At 36.6% G+C, this 24,770-nt stretch overlaps 1 protein-coding gene and 1 non-coding gene across 6 annotated transcripts in view; both read left to right on the top strand.

Moving 5' to 3' along the window:
• IPO11 (importin 11) overlaps positions 1-24,770 on the top strand; it is a 135,862-nt gene continuing 111,092 nt past the window's right edge. For 2 of the 5 annotated variants that reach the window (XM_016198749.2, XM_016198754.2), the window contains exons 1-4: positions 12-101; positions 4,108-4,217; positions 17,381-17,524; positions 20,188-20,288. In XM_016198749.2, coding sequence (XP_016054235.1) covers positions 4,215-4,217; positions 17,381-17,524; positions 20,188-20,288 — 248 coding nt within the window. In that variant the 5' untranslated portion in view covers positions 12-101; positions 4,108-4,214. Of the gene's footprint in view, positions 102-475; positions 602-4,107; positions 4,218-17,380; positions 17,525-20,187; positions 20,289-24,770 lie in introns of those variants that run through there. The other 3 variants (XM_016198751.2, XM_016198752.2, XM_016198753.2) reach the window with 3 other exon arrangements.
• On the top strand, positions 20,396-20,502 carry LOC148093455 (U6 spliceosomal RNA). The gene has a single exon (XR_015714333.1). It is a non-coding gene; the product is annotated as a U6 spliceosomal RNA (small nuclear RNA).

Here is a 24,770-nt window from a genome sequence, read left to right on the forward strand (position 1 = left end):
CAGCGTGTGGACTGGAAGCGTGGGGCGCCGGACCAACGGACGCCGCTTCGTGCTAGGGAGTGGGAGCGGAAGACTCGGGCTACTCTGGACCGAACCTAGCGGTGAGGCCCGGGCCTGGGAGCCCCAGAACGCCGGCGAGTGGCAGGGAGGAGTGGGCTGGGCAGGGAGACCGGAGAGACCGGGGAGGGACGTGGGCTACCGGGAGGTGGGGGATAGCAGTGGTGGGTCGAGGTCCTGCGGGCTTGGCTCTTTGCGTAACCCTAGGAACCCGTGGGAGCTCGGGGCTGCCCCAGTCAAACCGGAGCGGGAAGCATGGTCACAGAGGAATCGGGGTGTAGGAAGGCAGACATTGGGTGCCAAGATGAGGAGAGCGTAGGGTGCCCATTGTGGTGGCTGCGGTTGCGGGCCAGGGTGGTGCATTTGCCCTTGAGGGATAAAGACTGTAGTCATCTTTAGTATTAAACCACTGTATATTGTTATTGCACACAGGACATTGCTGCTGATAGCAGTACTAGGAAAGCTTTAATTAAACGTCGGACCCTTGCGAGCCTTTAATGAATAAATGAAGTTACACATTTTCAGATAGGACCTGCTTGCTGAGGTATGGCCGCCAAGCCCAGGGACTTCTGTAGCTTCGTACTTGAGGGTCTTTGTGATTCAGCAAAACTATTTGAGGCCCATTGCATTTGTCATTTTTAGTTTTTGTGTGACATAGTGATTGAGGGAAGTATTTCAAAATGACTTGACTAAATAGCTAGGACGGGTAAATTGTCTGCCGGTGCCAAGATTGCTATTGACATTCCCTCCCCACCCCAGTTTAAAGGAGCTTACTTGTAGTGTGGTAGTGTCTTTGAAATTTGGTTATTCTTCGGAAGGGAGTAAGGAAGAGCATTTTACAGCCATACTTTTTTTTTTTTTTTCTTGGATAGGGAGCTCACTCCATTTTCACATTATTTCAAACCTCTTTTTAGTACAGAGGTTTCACGTTAAGTACAGAGTGACTCTACAACATAAGACATTCATTGTACGACATGTTTTCTTACATCTTTAGTCACTAAGGAAGATTTCTGTGAAATTACAATGAAATTCTGTCCTTATTGGTTGTGATAGGATTGTGGAATTTACCCCTCTGTAAGGTAGCACAGGGAATAGTAGAAACAGTTTAATTATAGCTGTGCTTTGTGGCAATATGTTACAGCTCTAGGACAGCTGGACTGCTCTGTCTTAGACTTCTTAAAGCAGAAGAGAATTCTCACCAAAACCGAATTAGTTATGGTATATGATTAGAGGTTCTAAAAACAAATTATGAAGATTATTTGGTAATTCATATAAACATCTTTAGATTATGTGATATTGTGAGAGGGTTTGCACTCCATTTAAAACAGAATGCAGTAGGCCGAGATGCTAAAGATTCTTCCAGAGATAGATACATGTATTTTTCCAGAAATAAAAATATTCATATTTTGGGAGATAATATGTTTGAGTTGTGTGTGTGTGTGTTTGTATTTAATCTTGAGCTCTTAATTTTGTGTTATTGCTGGCAATATTATTCATTCCTTTCTTTTTCTATCTTTACCAAATGGGGATTATCAATTAATGTCAGTGTTTCAGGGAATAGCAAGCCACACTTAATGCTGGTGTGAGTTTGGAGTCTCTTTGTTTGGTTTTCTAAATATCAGGCTGATTACAGATGTGCTCACAATTATAAGCTTTGTAGAGCTTGAGCTGGATCAGTGTTCTACAGTCTTGCTACTCAAAGTGTGGTATGTAGCTTCACCTGAGAATTTGTTAGAATGCTCAATCGCAGCCTTAACTCCAGATCTACTGAATCAGAATCTGCGTTTTAACAAGCACTCCACATGACATGACACACTACTTTGGTTGGTAAAGAAGACTGAGGTCATGCACAGACCTGCATTAAAATTATAGCATCATTTATTTTAATTTGAGGTGATCTTATGCTGATTATCGAGGCTGATATATCTGGTTGAAGAAACTAAGGCCCGACAAGGGTAAGTGACTTGCATAATGTCACACATATCTAGATTCAAAACCCAGGTTCTGACTCCTCCAGTGCTTTTCATTTGCTGGTGACTGCCAGATTATTAAAATTTAAGCATTCATGAATGACAGCTAGGTATTCAACTCAACAACAAACACTTATTGAGTAATGGGCAGGCAGCCCCATAATCCTGTGAATCTCTAATAACTATTTCTGTTTCCTATGGTGTTATTAAGCCACCATCTCCGTCCCTCCTTACTCTTTCCTGAATAATCCTACTTTCTATTTCACAGAGGAAATGAAAGACATTGGTGAGAACTTCATTGCTTTTTGTTCTCTTTCACCTGCAAACATGTCTACCTCTATCTGTCCATATCTAATGGTGCTCTAAGTTTTTTCTCCTCAGTGACAATGTTTCCTTGATGTATTGGTTTGCTAGGGCTGCCATAACAAAATACATCGGATTGGGTGATTTAAACAACAGAAATTTGTTTTCTTACAGTTCGGGAGGCTAGAAGTCTTAAGATAAGGTTCCAGTGGGATTGGTTTCCTCTGAGGCCTCTCTCCTTGATTTACAGATGACCACCCTCTTTCTGCCTCTTTACATGGTCATACCTCTGTACACTAGAACCTCTATTTTTTATTAGAACATCAGTCCTATTGGATGATAGCCTCATTTTAACTTAATTACTTCTTTTTTAAAAAATATGTTTTTATTGATTTCAGAGAGGAAGGGAGAGGGAGAGATAGAAACATCAATGATGAGAGCATCATTGATCTGCTGCCTCCTGCATGCCCCCTGCTGGGTATCGAGCCTGAAACCTGGGCATGTGCCCTGACCAGGAATCTAACTGAGATCTCCTGGATCATAGGTCGATGCTCAACCACTGAGGCATGCTGGCTGAGCTAATAATTACTTCTTCAAAATCTTATTTCTAATACTGAGGATACTGGGGTAAGGGCTCCACCATGTGAATTTTGGGGGAACACATATCAGTCCATAACACTTGGTTAATCCCTCTTTTACTATGGACTGGCACTAATCAGGATTTAAACACACTCATCTTACTACACTGTCTTCCCTCTAGGTTCATCTTCAATTTCATCTGTAATCATTTCCTTAAGTTTCTTGAAAGTTGTCTGTATTCATTTTCTCTACCTCCTTGTTACTTTTTTTTTCAATACATTGGAAGTCTGGCAATCACAGCAGTCACTGAATTTAATGGGGGTGATGGTCACCATTAATCTCTTTGTTTTGAAATTTACTGGAATCGTTTTAATCATTTGACATTTTGACTAGTCCCTTTGAAATGCTCTTTCGTTTCTGCTACACTATAGTCTCCTTATTTCCCTCCTATGTCTTGGCCAGTCTTTCCTTGGTTTATTTTTCTGTCTTCTTTGACCACTGGGCTGTTTCACATGGGGTACTATCTTCTGCCCCTCCCCACTCTTCTTGAGTGGTCTCATCCCTGATGACTTCAACTGTTATCTATATTTTGATGTCTCCCAAATCTCTGTCTCTTTAGCACATATCGCTTATTCAACTCTGACATGTTGTTGTTGTCTTAAGATACCTGAAAATTATATATTTCACCCTTTCTGAAGTTGCTTCTCTTCCTCCCTCCTGTGATCCTTGCATGCACCACTTAGTTGGAGATGCCCATAATCTTAATTCTTTCCTCTTACTACTCTGTATGCTACTCTTCCCCCACTTAACTCTCTTATCAAATCTTGTTGTACCTCTTTCATCTACCTTTTCCCTGTGGTTACTACCTTGGTTCAGATTATTATCTGGACATTTGTGTAAACCCTCTAAATAATTTCCTTGCTTCCAAGAATGCATGTTATCCCTTACCACTCTTCCTTTTTCTGTAGGCAGATTGTGCTCTTCTGCAGTCCATCTATGTAGAATTTGAGATTCAAATCCAAACTACCAAGCCTAGGAAATAAGGACCTTAGTGATTTGGGCCTTGCTTGCTTTTGCTTTCACCTTCTGCTGTTTCCTGCCTCTTATTTTTCTGTCGTGCGGAACTATTTATACAATTCTTCAAAAGTGTTAGGATGCTTTTTAATACTGAGACATTTACATGTTGCATGTCTTCTAGAATTTACACCTGTCTGACAAACAACCCATATTGTACTCCTCTGGAAAACTCCTACTTAGCACAAACGCTACCTTATTTCCTCCTGGGAAGCCTTCCCCAACCTTCATATGGTGAGTTAGAACTTTTACATTCTTCCATAACAACTTATTATAGTGCTTAAACTATATTGTAATTGTCTTTTTTCCTATTTAGATTTGAATGCAAAGACTCTCTTATTTGTATCTTGGAGTAGTGTCTGGCCAGTAGAAGCTGTTTCATTGTTGAATGCAAGTTGAATTATCAGAGTTGAAAAGATGGAATGTTAAGACTCGGGAGTGGAGCTGGTGGGTTTGAAAAGTCAGAGACCTGGGTTCATTTTTATGTCTTTACACAACTAGAAGCAGAGATTGGGATTTAGTTGTTGAATTCATTTATTTAACAAATATGTATTCATCACTTTTTATATGTGCCCAGTTACTGTTCTAGATTCTGGTGAACAAACCAAAGTCCTTGGTCTCTGGACCTTAAATTCTAATCAGAGAGTCTGGACAATGAACACTATGTATTAGAATGTCAAATAGTTTAAAGTGTTATTTATGAAACTTAAGGATATCTAGGCCAGAGAGATTGTGCGTTGAAGGGTGAGCTATTTTAAATTGGTCAGTCAGGTAAAACTTACTTGATTAGTGAGCAGAGACTGGATTGAAGTTAAAGAGCAAGACTTGCAGATATCTGGAGGCAAGAGTTTTCCAGCTAGAGGGGACAAATGCAGAGGAAAGACAAGGTACATTTTATGTATCTAGTTCACTAAAGATGAACACCCTTATCCTTGTCTCCTTGTACATTTATGCAGGAGTTTCTTTGGTTTTAGCACTAAGTGTGGAACTGCTGGGTCATAGATTATAACCTGCTAATAGGACCCCCATGCACGTGCACTCGCGCTCACACACACACACACACACACACACACACTTAATTTTTCTCAATGGCAAAATTTTTTTCCAAAGTGGTTGTACCAGTTTATGCTCCTAGCAGCAATGCATAAAGGTTTCTATTTGTATGCATTCTTGCCAGCACTGAATATTTCTGGAATTTGTAATTTTTGCCAATCAGATGATTATAAAGTAATATTTTAATTTTTAAAAAATTCCTGATAACCAGTGAGGTAGTATCTCTTCTGATGTTTTATTAACCATTTAGCTTTTCCCATCTATGAATTGTTTATATCCTTTGTCCTGTTTTCTTTTGTAGTTCTTGTATTGTGGGTTCACACGGGTTTCTTGTACATTCTGTGTAATAATCCTTTATATGACTGTTGCAGTCATAAAATTTTTTCTCCTAATCTTCACCTTGCTAACTTTGTATATGGTGTTTTCATTGACTATTAATTTTGGTCTTCAATTTTGATGTAGTGTAATTTATCAGAAAGATAGCTATAATTTTGATGTTATATTTTGGTTCTTAGGTCTAAAACTAAAATAAAACCAACCCCCCAAACAATTAATTACTCTTGAGGTATCAATGGACAGCACTGTGTTCAAAAAGAAATTTTGTAGCCAGTAGAAACTGTTGGGTTGGGATAGGAGACTTGAATTCTAGGTTCTGGAAATATCACTAATGAGCCTATGATCTCAGAGAAGTTGCAGTTTATGTCCTCAACCACTCTGGGCCATAGTTTCTTGTTCAGTAAAACAAAATGCTTAAATTAGATACACTTACTGTTTAGAGAACAGTAATGGATAGCTCCGTGGTGATAGAAAAATTACTTTAATGATTCAAAACATTTTAATGTAGAAAAGTTTCTAATTGTGGGAACATTACTGGGCATACAGCCTCTACATGTTTTAATGAATTAATTTTTATCAATGCAGTGACTCCTGAGGCTAAGCTCTCAAAACCATGAGATTCTTCTAAAATAGAGTTATAGACAGTGATGTCCTGGACCAGTAATTGGAAACTACCAATCAAAGATGTGTATATTTAGACAGGACTGATGACCCCTTACCATTTGCAAAAGGTTTTGACTAAACATAAATCTGATTGGTTAAAGTCTATCAAATTTAGGCTGTGCTGTTACTCTGATCCAAAGAATAGTATCTGGCTCAAAATCAAGCTTTCCTTCCTATTTCTTTGTTTTACACCAAAGAAGCATAATTGCTGTTCTTTAGTAGTTTTTATACAGATATTTATTTTTTTTGTTTCAGCCAAAGATATGTCGAAGAGGTTGGTGGTGACACTAGTTGGGGCCTTACCACTGGCACTATCTTGGTGCAGGGGTCACTATTGTTTAGGATAAGCTCCTTAACATTCCCTATTAGGAGGTGTTCAGGCAGTGGGACTCTCATGTATACCAAGACAGTTATACTGCCATTTCACTAAAAACTCCTGAGTGAAACACGAATACTTGGGTTTATTGGACAGGACTTCTTCCACAGCTGCCCCCTGGCTCTGTGTACTGCCTCCTTACATAGTATATAACTTACCCATACTGCCCCTGCAGTACAGTTATACCTTGTTTTATTGTGGCTTGCCTCATTGAACTTCACAGGTGATGCATTTTTTTCTTTTTATACATATTGAAGGCAAGACCCTCCACCAGCAAAAAAATTACGACTTGCTTTATTGTGGTGGTCTGTAATATCTCATAAGGGCAGGGTTTTTTTGTGTGTTTTTAGTTTATTGACGTACCTCATGTGCCTAGAATTATGTCTGACATTTGTAGGTGTTCAGTAAATATTTGTTGAATGAATGAAGATAGAAATGTTTACTGATAAACCAAGTAAATATCAGAAAGCTGATTGAAGAGCACAGGATTAGAACAAATGGTGTTAGATATTCCCATTGAAAAGTATTGTTAAATTATGTTGGCTTGATATGTCGCATTTCAGTAGATGAAGAAGGGACTGTTTATTCATTTCTTTCTTCACTTTTTTCAGCCCTTTAGCAGACTGTTTACTGTTGTATCTTTTGTAGATATTTCTTTCTTTACTGTGATATAATTCCTGTTCTTCCAGAAAGATTGTTGTTTCTTTGACTTATTTGCTTCACCTTTTCTAAAAGTCAGCTTTCCACTCTTAGAAATACATTGTTTAATTAAGTCCACTGCTAGAAACAATCACAACCACATTATTGCTTTGTTTAGTTCATCGAACATTGTCTGAGCATTTGCTATATCCCTGACACTGTATTAGGTGTCAGCATATGTAGGTGAATAAAACAGAAATTCTTGCCTTCAAGCAGCACATGATTTTGTAGCTGAGATGCAAGTAAATAAGGAAGTAGATGTAATAGTAGAAGTATGTAGGACAGTAGAATGGAGGAAGGAGTGCTTTACTATTTAGTGCAGTTAAGGTTTCCAGAGAAGGTGATGTCAGCCGTTAACAGCAATGTTAGTGATCTCTGTTTTATGGTCTATTAGCTGTCATTTTAAAAACACGCCAAAGTAGATAGAATTGTATAATGAACCCCTATCTTATACACCACCCAGCTTTAACAATTATCAGCTCGTCGTCACTCTTATTTTCTTTTTTGGTGGTTTCTAACATTTTACTTAACCTGTGGATATTTAAGTTTTGTGGATATGTTGCTCTTCAAACAATGCTGCAATATACATCTTTTTGCTTATATTTTTGTATATTGGTAAGAGTACATGTGTAGAATAAGTTTCTAGCAGTGGACTTAATTAAAGAACATATTTATTTAAAAAATATGTTTTTATTGATTTCAGAGAGAGGAAGGGAGAGGAAGAGAGAGATGGAAACATCAATGATGAGAGAAAGTCATTGATCGTCTGCCTCCTGCACGCCCCCTGCTGAGGATCAAACCTGAAACCCGGGCATGTGCCCCGACCAGGAATTGAACCTCGATTGCCTGGATCATAGGTTGATGCTCAACTGATAAGCCACACTGGCTGAGCAAGAACATATGCATTTTTATTTCCTTTAAAAAAAATTTTTTTTAATATCTTTATTGATTTCAGAGAAGAAGGGAGAGGGAGGGATGAAAACATCAATGATGAGTCATTGATCAGCTGCCTCCTGCACTCGCCCCCACTGGGGATTGAGCCCACAACCCCGGCATGTGCCCTGACTGGGAATTGAACCTTGATCTCCTGGATCATAGGTCAATACTCAACCACTGAGCCATGCCCAGCCGGGCAAAAAAAAATTTGTGTTTTTATTACGGTTTTCATTCAACACTATTTTGTATTAGTTTCAGGTGTACAGCACAGCAGACATTCATATAGGTTACAAAGTGTTCCTTCCGTCCAATAATTCAGGTGCTCACCTTGCACCTGAGATAGTTATTACAATATTGTTAACTATATTTTCTATGCTTTCCCTTACATCCCCTATTTTGTAACTACCAGATTAGTACTTCTTAATTCCATCACCTTATTTCACCCTGTCCCCCTACACCCCTCCCTTCTGGCCTCCGTCACTGTGTTCTCTGTATCTGTAAGTCTGTTTCAATTATGTTTGTTTGTTTACTTTGTTGTTTAGATTCTACAAGTAAGTGATATCATATGGTATTTGTCTTTGTCTGGCTTACTTCATCTTACCTCCACCTACTTCTCCTTCTAACTGCCATTCATAGTGCCATCTACAAGCTTGCTCAGATTCAGGTTTAACCTTTTTTTTGGCTGCATTAAGAATTTGATTTCTTGTGGGGGCAGGGTGAAGGGGGTCAATGTGGGGGGATCAATGGGGAAAAAAGGGTGCTATCTGTAATATTTTCAACAATAAAGATAAATTTCAAAAATACAGAATTTGATTTCTCAAAATAATGTAATGTCCCTTTCTTTGAACTTTCTAGTATGAGAATGTTCCTATTTTGATTATCTTTGAGCTCCTCCCTGGTCTTCACAGCAGTCATATCTGTTTTGTCTTGGACACATTGTCTTTCTCTAGTTTGCTTTTGACTCCAAGCAGTTAAAAAATTTTGTAATGTTTCCTATTCATAATTCCCCAAGAATATGTTTTCTGCCTCCTATTCTTCTTGTAGACTTGGGCTATATATAGATCATGAGTTGACTTGCAGGAATTTAACTATCTGTGGGGAAAAAAATGACATCTTTTTCTAATCCCTCTGCTCCAGTAGTACATGGTAAATACTGTATTGTTTATACATTTTACTGAAAGTCTACTCTCCAAGTTTTTTTTTGCCCATACCTGTTCTTCCCTGGAGGAAAATTGGAGCTTTTAAGTTATGGTCACTTTCTCAGTGGCTTGTATTTGGCCATACTTATCCTCTTAAATGTGGAATACTGCAGTTCTGTTCTCATCAGCCGATGTCATCCTTTTCCTCATATTACTCTGCCCGTTCTTGTTCCAGTTTCTGAGTCTCCTTCATGCGAAAACATTGCTTATGTTACTACATTTTCTTAAATTCTGTTATAATTAGTTTGTGTAAAGCTCAAAACAGGTTCAGGTCTTCATCTCACATTGTCTTTTTATAGAGAGTATTTTTAATGATTCATTAACTACAGAAGTAGAGACAGTGCTGTAAGGAAGTTTTTTGCTTGCCATGTTTTACCTTATAGTGAGGTTTTTATTTTCATGTTTTGAATTACATCTTTTTTGTATTACATTATTCTTTAGGCTCCCATTTATTTCTTTCCCTCAGGAGCTCTTTTGCAACATTTATTGACCTAATTTCTTGGAACCTAAAAATCCTTGCTATATTTCTAGATGGTTGTCCTGGCCAAGTAGTCACTGAGAATTTTACTGTAGTCCTGTTTCTCTGTCCTTGAAGGGAAAAGGGTGCTTGTAATACACTCTTTGGGGTGTAGCACTTACTTCTTACCATCAGGTGGCACTGTAGATTATTCAATTTATTTTTACATTCTTAGGAATAGTAGATATAGTAGTGCGTTATCTGGTAAAGAAACAAATTGATGTGGAAACTGTCATGGAGAAGACTTAGAAATGAAGTTAAACTGTGCTATACACCTGACACTAATACAAAATAATATTGAAAAAATTTAAAAAAACAATAAAAAATATAACTAAAACTACAAGAAATGAAATTAAAGACATTCTAACAAATACAAACTCATTTTCCTTTTATGTGATGGAAGTGTATATAATATGTGAAGCTTCAAGGAAAGTAATCAATAAATTAGAACTTTTTTTTGGTTTTATTTTTCTTAAGACTTTTAAGTATTTTAAACTATTGTTTTTATAAACACCAAATAATAAGACTATTAAGTGCTTCTTAGAGATGACTGTTTGTGTTAAAACTGCTGTTTGATTACAAGACTCAGAGTCCCCTAAGTGAGGAAGATTGTTTTTTGGTAAGCATTGCTATCACAAATTTAGGTAATATAGCAGAACTGTTGCTTATCAATTCTTGTTACTGAAGACCAAGCTTGTAAGCTTTTTCTCCTGAACTTTTATGATGAGAGTGCAGTTAGTGACCACATTATCTACTTAAATGTGCTACATTTAATATATTGCCATGATTGCTTTGTATGTTCTTGACAACAGAAATACACAGTGATTTGAAGCTCTTGAGAATTTGGGATATTTTAGGAATAGGGAAGAGAAATGAAGCAAATTTTCCCATGGGAATTTAGAATAGGTTTAAAGTGAAAATCCTTCAAAAATTTTTTTCTTTTCTTCATAAAGGTTAAAAAATGTAGACTGTAAGAATTCTCTTGCCCTGGATGGGTAGCTCAGTTGGTTAGAGCATCATCCTGATATGGAAAGGTTGTGGGTTCAGTCTTTGGCCAGGGCACATATAAGAAGCAACTAATGAATGCATAAGTAAGTGGAACAACGAATTGATTTCTCTCGCTCTACCTCCCACACCTCCTTCCTTCTCTTTACTTTTTTTCTTTTTTTCTTAATCCTCATCTGGGGATGTTTATTGACTTCAGAGAGAGAGAAAGAGGAGAGAGAAACATTGATGTGAGAAAGAAACTTTGACTGGTTGCCTCCCATATGCACCCTGACCTGGGACTGAACCCACAACCTAGGTATGTGCCCGGACGTGGAATCAAACCTCCAACCTTTTGGTGTACCGGTTGATACTCCAGCCAACAGTTACCCGGCGAGGGCTCTACTTTTTGTCTTTATAAATTTATTTTTGACATTTTATAAAGGTGGAGTCATACAACATGCGGTCTTTTGTGACTACTTTCTTTCACTTAGCGTAATGTTTCAGGGTTCATTTATATTGTAGCACATATGAAAAGGGATTTTATTTCTTTTTATTGCTAAATATTCCATTGTATGGAAATACCACATTTTATATGCCTAGTCATCAGATGATGGACATTTGAATTGTTTTCACTTTTGGCAATTATATATAATGCTGCTGTGAAAATTTGTATACAACTTTTTGTGTGGACGTATGTCTTAATTTCTCTTGGGTATATACCTAGAGGTGGAATTTTGGGGTCATATAGTAACTATATGTTTAACATTTTTAAAAACTGACAGATTTTGTCCAAAGTGGCTGCACCATTTTACAGTCTCATCAGCAGTGATTAGGGTTCCAGTTTTTCCACAGTTTCATCAATACGTCTTATTATATGTGTGTTTTTTAATTATAGTCATGCCAGTGGGTATGAAGTCATGAAGATTTATTCCTAGATTTTCTTCTAAGAGTTTTGTAGTGTTACCTCTTAACATTTGGAGTTAATTTTTGTGTGTGGTGTGAAGAGGAGGTCCAGCTACTCTTTTGCATGTGGATATCCAGTTGTTCCAACACCATTGAATTGCCTTGGTACCCTGTTGAAAATCAATTGACTTTAAATGTAAGGATTTGTTTCTGGACTTTCAAATCTGTTTCATTGACATCTATCTATCCTGATACCAGTCATCAACACTCTGTTGATGACTAGCTTTGCAGTAAGTTTTGAAATCTGAAAATGTGAGTGGATTTCCCATATTTCTGTTTTTGATTGTGCTCAGAAAACATATTTGTACAATTTCAATCCTTTTAAATTTGTTGAGGCTTTTTTGTGGTCTAACATGGTCTATCCTAGAGAATGTTCCATGTACACTCTATGTATCCAAGAAGAATGTATGCATTCTACTGTTGGGGAGTGGCATGTTTGCTAAATATCTGTTGGGTCTACCTTGTAAATAATGTTGTTCAAGACTGTTATTTTCTTGTTGGGTTTTCTCCCCAGTTCTATTTGTTATTGAAAGTAGAGTATTGAAATCTCCATCTGTTATTGTTCCTCTGCCCTTTGAGCAAGCTGGGGTAGGCAAGATTGAGGTCCACTATTTTTGACCTGATGTGCTTGAGGTAGAACATCTGCTCCATGAGTGGTTCCTGGGTAGAAGAAGAGAACCCTAGACCTCTTGGCTACACTTGCCTGAAATAGAGCGGCAACACAGCTGGGGTGGATGGGAAATGCTGGCTGACTGCCCCTTTGGGGGAGAAACTGGAGCCCTAGATAAAGAACTGGGTTGAAAGGGAGCCCCGTGTTCTTGGCTACATCTGCCTGAAGTAGAGCTTCTGTAGAACTATGTGGTAGGAGTGAGTTCATGACTCAGATGCTACAGATTCTTGCTATTCTTACCAAGATTTAGTAGTATTTCTTACGTAAAAGTTCCTGTATTTACTGTATGTTCTTAACCACACTTTCCAGAGACTTTAAATGGTTGCTTTTTATAATTTTTACCACTTATGGTTGTTTCACGGAGGAGAGGACCTGTGTAGCTCTTCATGCTACTATTCCAGAAGTATTCTGGAAAAGAGGAGACTCTGTTTCTTTTAAACTGGTAGTTGGGTCTAGAGTCTTGATTAGATGAAAGCTTATCAGTTTTGGTATTTCAGAGGTGAGATTTTATGCTTCTTATTGCATCACATCAGGAGGCATTTAGGGTCAAGTTGTACAGCTGTTCATGATAATAAGTTTATTTTCTTAGTTGTGCTGGTGATGACTGATCCCTTCATTTTAAAGGTCTGTTTGTCTCTCTATTTCATTTAGCAAGTAGTCTGTGGGGTGGTACTTGGATGCACTGGGAATATTCCATTCCATTATAGCTGTTCTTTCACTTAATGGGTTTAGTTGTTCATTATTGACCCGTGCCTGAATAAACTGTTTCACTGGGGGAACCATTTTTGATATTGAAATTCCTTTTTCTTCAATTTTTATTGTAATCTTATACCCTTTTCTAAGTCAGGTTACTTACTGCTTTAACATTTAATAGTAGGGTGGGGATATTGTTTGTGTGGAATCTCCTAAAACTAAGGACAAACTCAGGTAATGTAGCAGGTTAAAGAAAATCATCACGGCTGAAGTTAAAGTCACTGCAGATCTGAGATGTCTGTCTGTTGGTGACAGGCAGAAGTGCTGAGTTTTCCTTGTCTGTTTGTTTCTTTTAATGAAAATTAGTAAGTTCCCAACTACAGGCACATCTGTATATCTTTAGACTTTAGGTTTTTTAAGAATTGGGGAAGTATCTTACAGAAACAAGCCTAGAAAGTCCAGATACAGGGTATGAGTATTTTAAGGCTCTTTCACATATTGGTAGATTGTTTAGACTTCTATAGAATCAAAGAATAGAACAAGCCCACTAATGAATAAATTGAAATGACTCAGTTGTGAAATACTGTGGGGAGAAGGGCAAAATGCCCACCCTTTTAATTTTTCACCTTCCCCTTTTCTATTATTGTTCTTAGAGAAGAATTCAGATTTTGAGTAATTCTCTTCTGTAGCATAGTTGGGAGCTAATAAAATAGAAGCATTGCCCTGCCCGGGCGTGGCTCAGTGGTTGAGCGTCAACCTAGGATCCAGGCGATTGGGGTTCGATTCCCGGTCAGGGCACATGCCCAGGTCGTGGGCTCAATCAGTGACTCTCTCATCATTGATGTGTCTGTCTCTCTCTCTCCCTCTCCTTTCCTCTCTCTGAAATCAATAAAGATATATTTAAAAAAAAAAAAAAATAGAAGCATTGTTTCTGCTCTCATAATTTTGAAACTATACAAATTAATGAAAAATCAAAGCAACCTCAGTGTTTACATTATTAATTAGAAAACTTAGGCAAATTTAACCTCGTCGTTTGCTGGGTTGCCTTAAAGGTCCTAGTAATTGGTGGGAATGCCGAAAGGAGGAGGATGAATTTCTTTAATGTAAGTAGAGGATTTTTCTTGCTACACATAGACCTCTACACAGAGGAGCTGCAGCAGTGCTTCCACAGTGAGAGACTAGGCCCTGGCCTCAGGTCTGCCTGGCAGTGATCTCTGTGAAGGTCCTGGCAAGTCCTTTGAGAAGAACATTCAGCGATGCCCACAAGTTAGTCATGTGTGTGTCTCTCTCTCCTATCTTCCACCCTGCCTCCCTTGTTTTCTCCTTCCTTCCTCACCTCCATCTTTCTTTACCCCTCTCAGTTCTCTCCAGTTTTTTTTAGAGATTGGTTGTGTGTCTGCTTCACAACTAGGTGCAAATAACAGTAGAAACCCTATTATATTTCTGCATGCTAATTCTACTAGTAACTAGTAGTCATCTATCTTTTAACCCAAATTTTGGTTTTTAATTAATTTTTAAAAATTAAATATATTGGGGTAACATTGGTTAAAGTGAACATATGTTTCAGGTGTGGGTTTCTATGTTATAAGATCTCTGTATTGCACCGTGTGCCTACCACCCAAAGTCAGATTTCCACACTTACATTTGAATGACTCCATACCTTTCTCCCCTGTTCTTTGTTGCCATCACTGTCCTTTCAAGAGCATTCCACAGTTGAGTACTGTATGAATGTGAACCTTTTAGGTTTCTGATGATTCAGAAATCTTTTTGACAGTTTCTCTGGGAACCTATTGTGGTAGAGCATGGTAGGTTTGTGGGTGTTTAGGAATAGGGTGGTGTGGTGAGGCCATTTGGTGTTTTAGTAAGAAGAGTTGGGATTCCAGAGACCTGGTTATGGGGCCTCACTTTGCCATGTACTAGTTTGCTACATGAACCTGGGCAGCTCTCCTATAACTGTAGGTTCTTTCTCAATAAACAGTGATAATTAGTCCACATGCAAGATTTGCTCTTACAGGTTTGTTTGGGATCCTTAAAACATTTATTATGCTTTAGTAATGTGATGTTTTTAATAATCCATTATAGGTGTGTCATTCCTGAATTAAGTTATTTTTGATGATGCATTTAATCTGCAATTTAGGAGCTGATTGCTGCTTAAAGCTTCCCTTATAAGTTAATTAGTGCTTGGAAATGTTTCTAGTAGAAGTTATGAAAGATGGTTTGTTTCTCAGACCTAAAAGTCCCATTAGCTGAACCATTCATAGTAGTGTTTCTGTGTGGGGAAATATATTCTGGGTTCCCACTGTTATTTTCGAAACTTGTTTTTCACAGCTTGTTTTAATGATAAGAATATTTCTCTCTGCTTCCCACCTCATAATCCTCCAGGATTTAGGTAGAGAAAGTGACCCTTTCTGATTCTTGCCATCCAAACAACTGTCACAGTGGTTGGCACAAAATTGGTTCTCCAAAAATATGTGAGCTCCCCCTTCCCCTGAATGGGCTTCTTGGGATCAAGGATCAATAACAAGGGAGGAGGGGCAGGGCATATACTTTTGGGGAGGACCTGGATGGAGCAGTCAGGGATGGAACTCCAGCATCTTCTATTAGAACAGCTAACTGGTGAGGGTGAGTGGGACATAAGGATAAGAGTATATGGACTTAAGGATTGCCTTGCTGTGAAGGTCTAGAGAAATGTGAAAAGTGAAGGTGCATGTGTGTGTGGAGAATTCTGCACTAGGTGAAAATTGCTTGGGGGGTGGGGGGGAGCAGTAATCAGTGATTTTTTCAAGTAGTGGTTTTTTTTCTTTTTGAGGGGCGGGGATGAGTTCTGATAGAGCCTTTCTCTACTGTTATATTCATATTAATATATTCTTCATATATTCTTCCTAACTTCCAGTGGCTTTTTTTATATATATCAAAGTCCAGACACTATTTTCCCCTACAAGGCCATCCATGAACTGTTCCTGCCTACTTCTCTAGCCTCATCTTGTTCTGTTTTCCCCTTTTCTTAAGAAATGTCAGTCGTACTGACCTTTTTTAAAAAATATGTTTTTACTGATTTTAGAGAAAGAGGAAGAGAGAAGGAGAGAGAGAGAAACATTGATGAGAGAGAAGTATCAATTGGCTGCCTCCTGTACACCCCCTACTGGGGATCAAGCACGCAGCCCTGACCTGAAATTGAACTGGCAACCTCAGTGCATGGGACAGATGCTCAAACAACTGAGCCACACCTGCAGGGCCATACTGACCTTCTTAAGTTTGTTTCTAATCTTAAGGCTGTATTTTCAGTTGTTTTCCCTTTCCAGAGCTCTGCATGGCTGGGTGTCTTTTGCCATTCATGTTTCTTTTAAGGGTCACTTCAGAGAAGCTTTTCCTGAACAGCCAATCTAAAGTGGCACATTCAGTTGCAGGCAGTCTTTAACATATTCTTCTTTTCTTCATATCACTGCTTCATCTCTTTTTCTTTTCTTTTTTCAAATAGATCTTTCTTTTTCCACTAGAATGTAAGCTGCATGAAGTGAGGGACACTGTTTTTTTCTGTGCTATATTCTAGAACAGTGGCTGGCACACAGCAGGCTTTCAGCAATTTAATGAAACAAACCCGTTAACTAGTTACCATGTGGTTCATTGTGAAGTACTTTATTGTTCAGAATTCGTCACATTTCTTTATTCAGCAAATATTTATTAAGCATATATCATGTGTCTTGTTGGGCTCCTGGGACTACAGAGATGCTTTAGATGTCAGTCCTGTCACTCAAGGCAGGCAGTATTAGATACTGATTAAGACTAGCTTGGCTTTGGTTATTCAAGCCCAGCATTGCCACTTAATAGACTGTGACCTTGCCAAGAGGGTGGGAGAGTGGGTGGAAGAGAGTATGGGGGGATAAATGGTAATGGGAAAAAATTGAAATGTAATAAAGAGAGAAAATAGATTGTGACCTTGGCAAGGTAAAGTCTCTGATCCCTTATCTTTCTACCTACCACATAGAATTAGTATTCGGAATAAATAAATGAATAAAGCCTTCATATAACACTTGGCATATAATATAGCTCAGATATTGGCTATTATTTTAAAACTCAGATATTGGAATTTTATTTTTATTTTAGCTGGTTTGAATTGAACTGTGGGAATTTTAAGTAAGTGTATTGGTGGTACATAGAGAAGATAGAAATCCAGCAGAAACATGAAGGAGTAGGTGAATTGAAGTGTAGGAGTATTTCAGAACATTGGAACGTTTTCTCCATTTGTGTTTCTGTTAATTTTTTGTGTATAATGCACATTCAGGTATGTTAATTTATCATTGCCAGGTTTCCATGGATCTCAATAGTGCCAGCACTGTTGTTCTTCAGGTCTTAACACAGGCCACCAGTCAGGATACTACTGTCTTAAAACCAGCTGAGGAGCAGTTGAAACAGTGGGAAACACAGCCAGGTTTCTATTCAGTGTTGCTGGTAAGTTGTTCAGACACCATTATATTGTTTTAAAAACATCCTTTTTTGGTGGTTTACTTAGTGAAACTGATCCAAATGCTTGGCTATCATTGTACTGCTATTTACTAATTCAGGGCCTGGCTCTTTTTTTTAATGTTTTTATTGATTTGAGAGGGAGGGGGAGAGATAGAAACATTGATGAGAGAGAACATTGATTGGTTATTTCCTGCACTCCCCTCACTGGGGATTGGGCCCAAAACCTGGGCCTAGGTCTGGACAATGACTGGGAATTGAATCGGAGTCCTCTTGGTTCATGAGTTGATGCTCAACCACTAAGCCACACTGGCCAGGCTCTTTCAGGGCATTTAAGAAATGTTTGTTGATGAGTGAATAAATAACCAAGCAGAATATTGGTAGTGTCTGCTTAGAAGATTACACTGCTGGTTTTCTATTTTAGCTTGTTAATGCTGACCTCAAGACTGTAGGTAGTACGCTTTCATGTTTTGTCTTACTTAATCTCAGAGTTGTTCAGGTCTTCCTACTGCAGCATCAGAGTCAGGTCCACCTGTGTTTCACTTTAAAACATTATTTTCTTTTCCAAACTTAAAATTTTTATTTTCTTGATGTATCTCCATTTTTCCTTTTATGGGAAACAGCATAATAATTTAATTAACAAATATATGCTTTAACTAAACCTTTCTGGGAGTTTAAAGCTTTTGATTAGTTAACCAATACTGTTTTCTCAGTGCTGTAATAATAGGATGTCTTTTTGTGTTCAGTGTTTTCCTTATTTTTTTCTTCTGGAAATTTGAGAACTCTGATTAGTGTTTGAGATTGAGTTTCTGATAAGGGCAGTGAGGCTACCAGTGGATCAAAAAATGGTCTAATATTTGTGACTGAGTGACAAATTTGTGACTGAGTGACAGATTTTTCTATCTTGTAAAGTAGAAAAGTATAGCAATTGACATACATATTTTGACATCATGGCTAAAGTGTTTGAGTTGTTTGTTAAATTTAAGAAGATGCTGGTCATGACTATAAGGGAAATTAAATGTCTAGAATCATACTTGGTACTCTGAAGGTAACATGAAAGTTGACTGTGACTTAGTAACAGAAAGATAAAAAAATAGATTTTTAAAGATACTAAAGGAAATAATCTTACTTAGTCCCAGCATCATGTTTGTAAATTTTGGGCACAGTATAATTCTTTAAAAAATCTTTGAATATTTTTACTCTTCATATGCTTATTTAAATGAAGAAGCTCTGTAATTAACCTTGTGTTTTTTCATGCCAAAATATAGAACACTTTTGGAATTTCTTATTTTAATTACTGCTGGACCTTCTTGAATAATTGTTGACTTTTTGCATAACATATGAATTATTAATATTAAATGCCCAAACCTTTTGTTTTTATTTTTACTAGCTATACTTTTCTTCTTAGAGGGATAGTAAAATTTCTTTTAGATGGAATAGATTATATTTACAAGAGAATCAAAACTGCTAAGTTTAACTTAATCCTTCCTTTTCCTCTGCACATACTGTCTTGGCACATTTAGTCTGTTTTAACCCTAGCCATTCATTCTAGTTTGGAGATTCCTGAAATTTTATGCCTAATCTTAGGCTTGTGTTTCAGTACTATTATTCAAAATATTATGGGGGGACCTCTGCAGCCAAGATATCCCTCCCAATTTTGAACTGCTACACATGGGTGTGGGACCAGATCGTCCGCTTCTCCACCTGTCCTACCAGTCTCTTCTTTAAATCCCTAGTTGTAGGACTTCCATTCAGCTAGATTTCGGGTGGTTCTGAATGATGATTGTTCTGTAATTTAGTTGTAATTTTGATGTGGTTGTGGGAGGATTCGAGTACTGCATTTACCTACCTGGCCATCTTGACTGGAAGTCCTGTGATGTTTTAAATTACCGTGTAAATATTACTTTTATTATTTTTTAAATTTTCATATACATTTATAACATAAAATTTTGATAATAAATTTTTTGATAAATTTAAAGATCACAGGATAACTGTAATTTTCTCCTTGATTATTAACATTATGTTGCATGATTTAGCATGCACAATCATTTTTACGGTCTTCCACTACTGTGCAGTGTGAGGGTTATCTGTATTAACACAGTGAGCAAATTTTTTGAGTAACGGTTAATTTTGAGTTGAAATTATTCATATCACATCTGCCTCTATATAACTTAAAAATGTCTTGCTATCAAATTTAATTTGTAAGCACACTTATTTTAATGAGAGTACATATTATGTATTAATAACCTAAGGGCTTTGACTCTTTAGAATCTTTGAATCTGTGCTGTGATAGGTCTGTTTTGATTTTTTAATTTAGATGGTGTTTGTTTTAGTTTTTTGCATGTGTAGGTTGTGATATATAATGAGGTTTATTTTGTTTTATGTTTATTAGAAAAATTTTCAAACACACTTAAGAATAGAATCTCCATCTACTATCCATTACTCAGCTTAAACAGTTAATATTCTACTGAGCAGGTATGCTTTCTTATATGAATTGTAGAGCCATAGGTATTTAGAAAATAACAATATGATGTATGTAGTGACATAATTTAAATGAAACAATTAAAAAATCTATTCATATTTTCTTGTGTGGATATTAATTACACTTTTGACTTATATGTTTATTCTAATACTCTGTTTTTTATTTACAGAATATTTTCACAAACCACACTCTGGATATAAATGTAAGGTGGCTTGCTGTGTTGTATTTTAAAAATGGAATTGATCGTTACTGGAGACGTGTAGCACCTCAGTAAGTTTCATCACTCTCCCCCTCCCAGTGTAGTAATCCTTTTCAAATTCAGGGAAGTATTGGAATGTACCTGTTAATCTTCATTCTTTATGTAAAAGAATGAGTTTGTGCTTACTTCAGCAGCCCATATACTAAAATTGGAACAATGCTGAGAAGATTAGCATGGTCCCTGTGCTACGATGACATGCAAACTTGTGAAATGCTTGACATTTAAAAGAAAAATAAAATAAATATTATTACTTATTAAAGAAGAAAAGTATTCTACATAGTTAACTATAAATCAATATCTGCATTATTGCTTTTTTTCATGACTTTATTTTTTTTTCTGGGGTAGGGTATGTGTGGATTTCTTTTTAGCCTGCTTTTGAGGATCTCTAATTTCATGGGCACAAAACAAAGGCTGAGTTGAATGAGTCATGTTGAAGTTTTTTTGTTTTTTTTTTAAAGAAGTATGAGGTTGTGATTTTGAAAGAAAAAGTCATTGAGAAGGAAATCCCAGGTCATTTCTGAGCCAGCTGGATGTTAATTCCAGTGTCTTCTGCATAATTTCCTTTCTGGTGGGAATGATATAGTTACATTTGTAATTTCATAGGATTCAGTTGTAACTGCTCTATAGGTGATTAAGTGAACATATTTCTCTTGATAATTCATTACCTGTTATATAATTGATGGAAAGGCAATGCAGACATGACTCTGGAATTTGATAGAAAATAGGGAACCTTGCAGAAGTAATATAGCCTTTGTTCTCCAGTAGATGGCACCACAGCTCTTATATTTATAAGGCTGTAAAAGTCTCAGTACTTCAAAGTGCATATAAAATATGCACTTGAATAATATTGGAAGCAACTAGAATATTTTAAGGCTGCGCTTAAGATATTGTAGTATAAAGCAAACTCATCTCTTTGTATTTTAAAATAAATTTATAATTTGAGAGAGAATTTAGTGATAAGAAACTACCTATTATTGATTTATTGGAAACAGTGTAGCAAGATCACAAACTTTTCTTCTGCTCTGTCCAGTTGAATTTTACATATAAATTGATTTTTTACTGGTTATATGAAGAATATGGTTATAATTAGTATAGTCATTTATAATGACCGTAAGGGAGAGTAAATTATGACTGAATATTTTAGATTGTACTTTCATATAAAGATTTAGAAACTGGAATTTATTTTAAATTTAAAAAGTTAATGGTGTTATATGGTATTAGGAAGTTAAACCCCAAGCTATCTCTTTTAGTATATATTGAGCTGGAAAGGAGATGAATGTACTTAGGGAGAAAGGATGTTAAGAATGGACTGAGAGCCCTAGCTTATGTGGCTTGGTTGGGCATTGTCCCCAGTCACCAATTGAGTTTGATTTCTGGTTGTGGCACATACCTGGGTTATGGGCTTGATCCCCAGTAGGGGGGGGTGCAGGAGGCAGCTGATTGATGTATCTCTCTCCCTTCCTTTGTAAAAATCAATTTTAAAAAAATGTACTGAGAAAGGGAATAAGGGAATCAAGATTAGAAATCAAATTGATGTCCAAATTGACACTTAAAATCTGCTTGTTTGGATTCTTATCTAAGTTTCATGTTATATAGTTCCTACACTTACCACTATTTTCACAGAATGGGGATTAATTTAAACATTATATCATTATATACAATTTGACTTTAATTGGGTTCTAATTAATTAGATACTACCCAATTTCTGCTTGGGATATGTAGTCTGAATTCATCTAATGATAGCATGTGCTTAAAATTAAAGGTGGAGTGTTAACTATTCTTGGAGAATTGCTAAAGCTTCCTGCAGGTTAATGGCTTGTTTTCTTTAATATGTGTATATTTTTTTACTCTCTCTCTCTCTCTCTCTCTCTCTCTCTCGCTCTCAGTATAATATAATCATTATATTATATTCTCTTAAAATTATGAAAACTGTTCAACCTGGCTCCTTGGCATAGGAGAAAACTTGAATTTCAAGTTTAAGACAAAACATTATGGCAGAAAACATTTCAGAGATTAGGTAATAGATGGCAGCTGTTAAAGCTGGAGAAAACAGCAGAGTAATGAAAGGATTAGAGAGATCATTTCTAAGGGGAGAGCATAGACTTTCATTGGGCTTTGAGTCTTCACCCAAATGTTTATCTTAATCTTGTTTTCTCATTTGTTTACTAACCTTGAACAAGTCACTATTAAGGTTGGAAAACCTTTTGTCCACGTATAATACAGGGATTGGCAAAAGTAGCTTTACAATTTATTCTTGTATTATTATTTATTTATTATTTGTATTATTTGCCTTTTTCCATACAAACAAGTGTAAATCTACTTTTGCCCACCCCATATATAACATACCTAAAAAGTGCACAAATGACAGGTACAGTTTGAATGTTTTTAATGTGAACACACCCATGTAACTACCATTAAGAACTAGATAGAACATAACTAGTACCCCAGAAACCTGCCTCCTGCCCCCTCACAGTCACCTATTTCACCCCCTCCCTGCCAGGTAAGTACAATCTCACATCTCTCACCATAGGTTTTTCCCTGTTTCTGAACTTCATATAAGTAGAAATCATATAGTATGTTCTCTTTTTGTATTTGGCTTTTATTCAGTATTTGTGAGATTTAACCATGCACTTGCATGGAGCAGTAGTTTACTCTTTTATGTAAGGATGTAACTTTTCATTTTAGGAACATACCACAGTTATCTACCTTTTCTGCTGTTGATGGGCATTGAGGTTGTTTCTAGTTATTGACTGTTAAAAATAATGCTTCCTTGAAAATTTTTGCATGCCTTGTTGAACGTAAGTGTGCATTTTGTGGTCAGATGTATACTCTACTTTAGTAGGTACCATCAGTTTTCCAAACAGGTTGTACCAATTTACACTCTCACCAGCAGCTTATGAGTGTTGACATTTACTCCACATTGTCGTCAGCACTGAGCCTTTCATTTTAGTTATGCTGGTGTGCTTGGTAATTTTTGCATTTTCTTAGTGACAAATGAGTACCTTTTTCATTTGGATGTCTTCTTTTGTGAATGGCCTGTCATTTGCACATAAAAGAAATTGGGTTAAAAAAATTGTGTTACCTTATTGATTGTAGCACTTGATATATGTTTTGTATTAAGTCCTTTGTTGAAGATACATATTGAAAGTATCTTCTTCCACTTTTCCTTTTCTCTTTCTAAGTGGTGTTTTTGATGAAGAAAAGTTCTTAATATTAATGAAGTTCAGTTTAGCTACCTCTCTTTTATAATTCTTTCTGGGCCTATTTACAAAATTTTTGCTCAATCCAAGGTCATGAAAATATTCTGTGTTTTATGCCAAAAGCTTTGTTTTACTTTTCACGTTTAGGTGTATGATGTATCTGGAAGTGATTTCTGTGTAAGGCTTGTATGTGAAGTAGAGGCAGCACTGTGCATTCTTTCCCTATCACATTTCAGTGGTTCCTGTGGTATAAATCAGGTATTTGATGTGTTTTGGATTCACCGTTTTGACCTACTGGCTTATTTGGCTATCCTTGCTTTAGTTATTGTATAAGGCTTGATGTATTTTCTATTATTGTTTTGGATTTATTTTGCTGTTCTTTTTCTAGCTTTTTGAGATGGAAGCTTAGATAACTGAATTTTCAGGTTTTCTTCTTAAATATACATTTAAACCATTGAGGCTCTTCTTGTGGGTCATGGATTTAGTTCCAGTTTCAAAAGCCTCGATATGTAGTATTTTCATTACAATTCAGTTAGAAATATTTTAAAATTTCTCCTGTGATTTCTTTTTAGACCCATGGTTTAATTAGAAGTCTAATTTCCAAACATGTGGGGCTTTTTAGTTACTGTTTTGTTACTGATTTCATTCCTTGAAATATACTGTCTTCTTTTATGATCCTAACATATGATATTTTAGTTTTGTATGCATTTGAAAGGAATGTGGGTTTTGCTTTTGTGGATTGTAATGTTTTATATATGCCAGTTAGGTCGTGTTTGTTAATTATGCTATAAATCTTTTATATCCTTATTGATTTTTAGCTGCTTTTCCCATCATTTACTGATAGGTGTGTGTTAATCTCCAGATACAATTATGGGCTCACCTATTTCTTCTTTTCATTGTTTTTGCTCTCTATATTTTGAGACTGTATTGTAGGATCATATAAGTTCAGGATTATTATATTCCTGTAGAATTGACCTGGTTCTAATTATGAAATGTTCCTCTTATCTCTAGTAATGCATTTTGGCTTAAAGTCTAGATTGTCTGATTTTAATAGAGCCACACCAGCCATCTTATGGCAGCATGGTATAACTTACTCTGCTTTTTCTTTTAATATTTCTTTGTGTTCCATTCATAATGTTTCTCTTATAAGTAGCAAATAATTGGGTTTTGTTTTTACCCAATCTAATAAATATCTTTTAATTTTAGTATTATGTCCATTTACATTTAGTATAATTTCTGACGAAGTTGGGGCTAAGTCTGCCATCTATATTTACATTGGGGTTTAAGTCTGCC

This window comes from Miniopterus natalensis, chromosome 3 (assembly GCF_054644295.1).
Source record: "Miniopterus natalensis isolate mMinNat1 chromosome 3, mMinNat1.hap1, whole genome shotgun sequence".
In the NCBI taxonomy this organism is placed as follows: Eukaryota; Metazoa; Chordata; class Mammalia; order Chiroptera; family Miniopteridae; genus Miniopterus; species Miniopterus natalensis.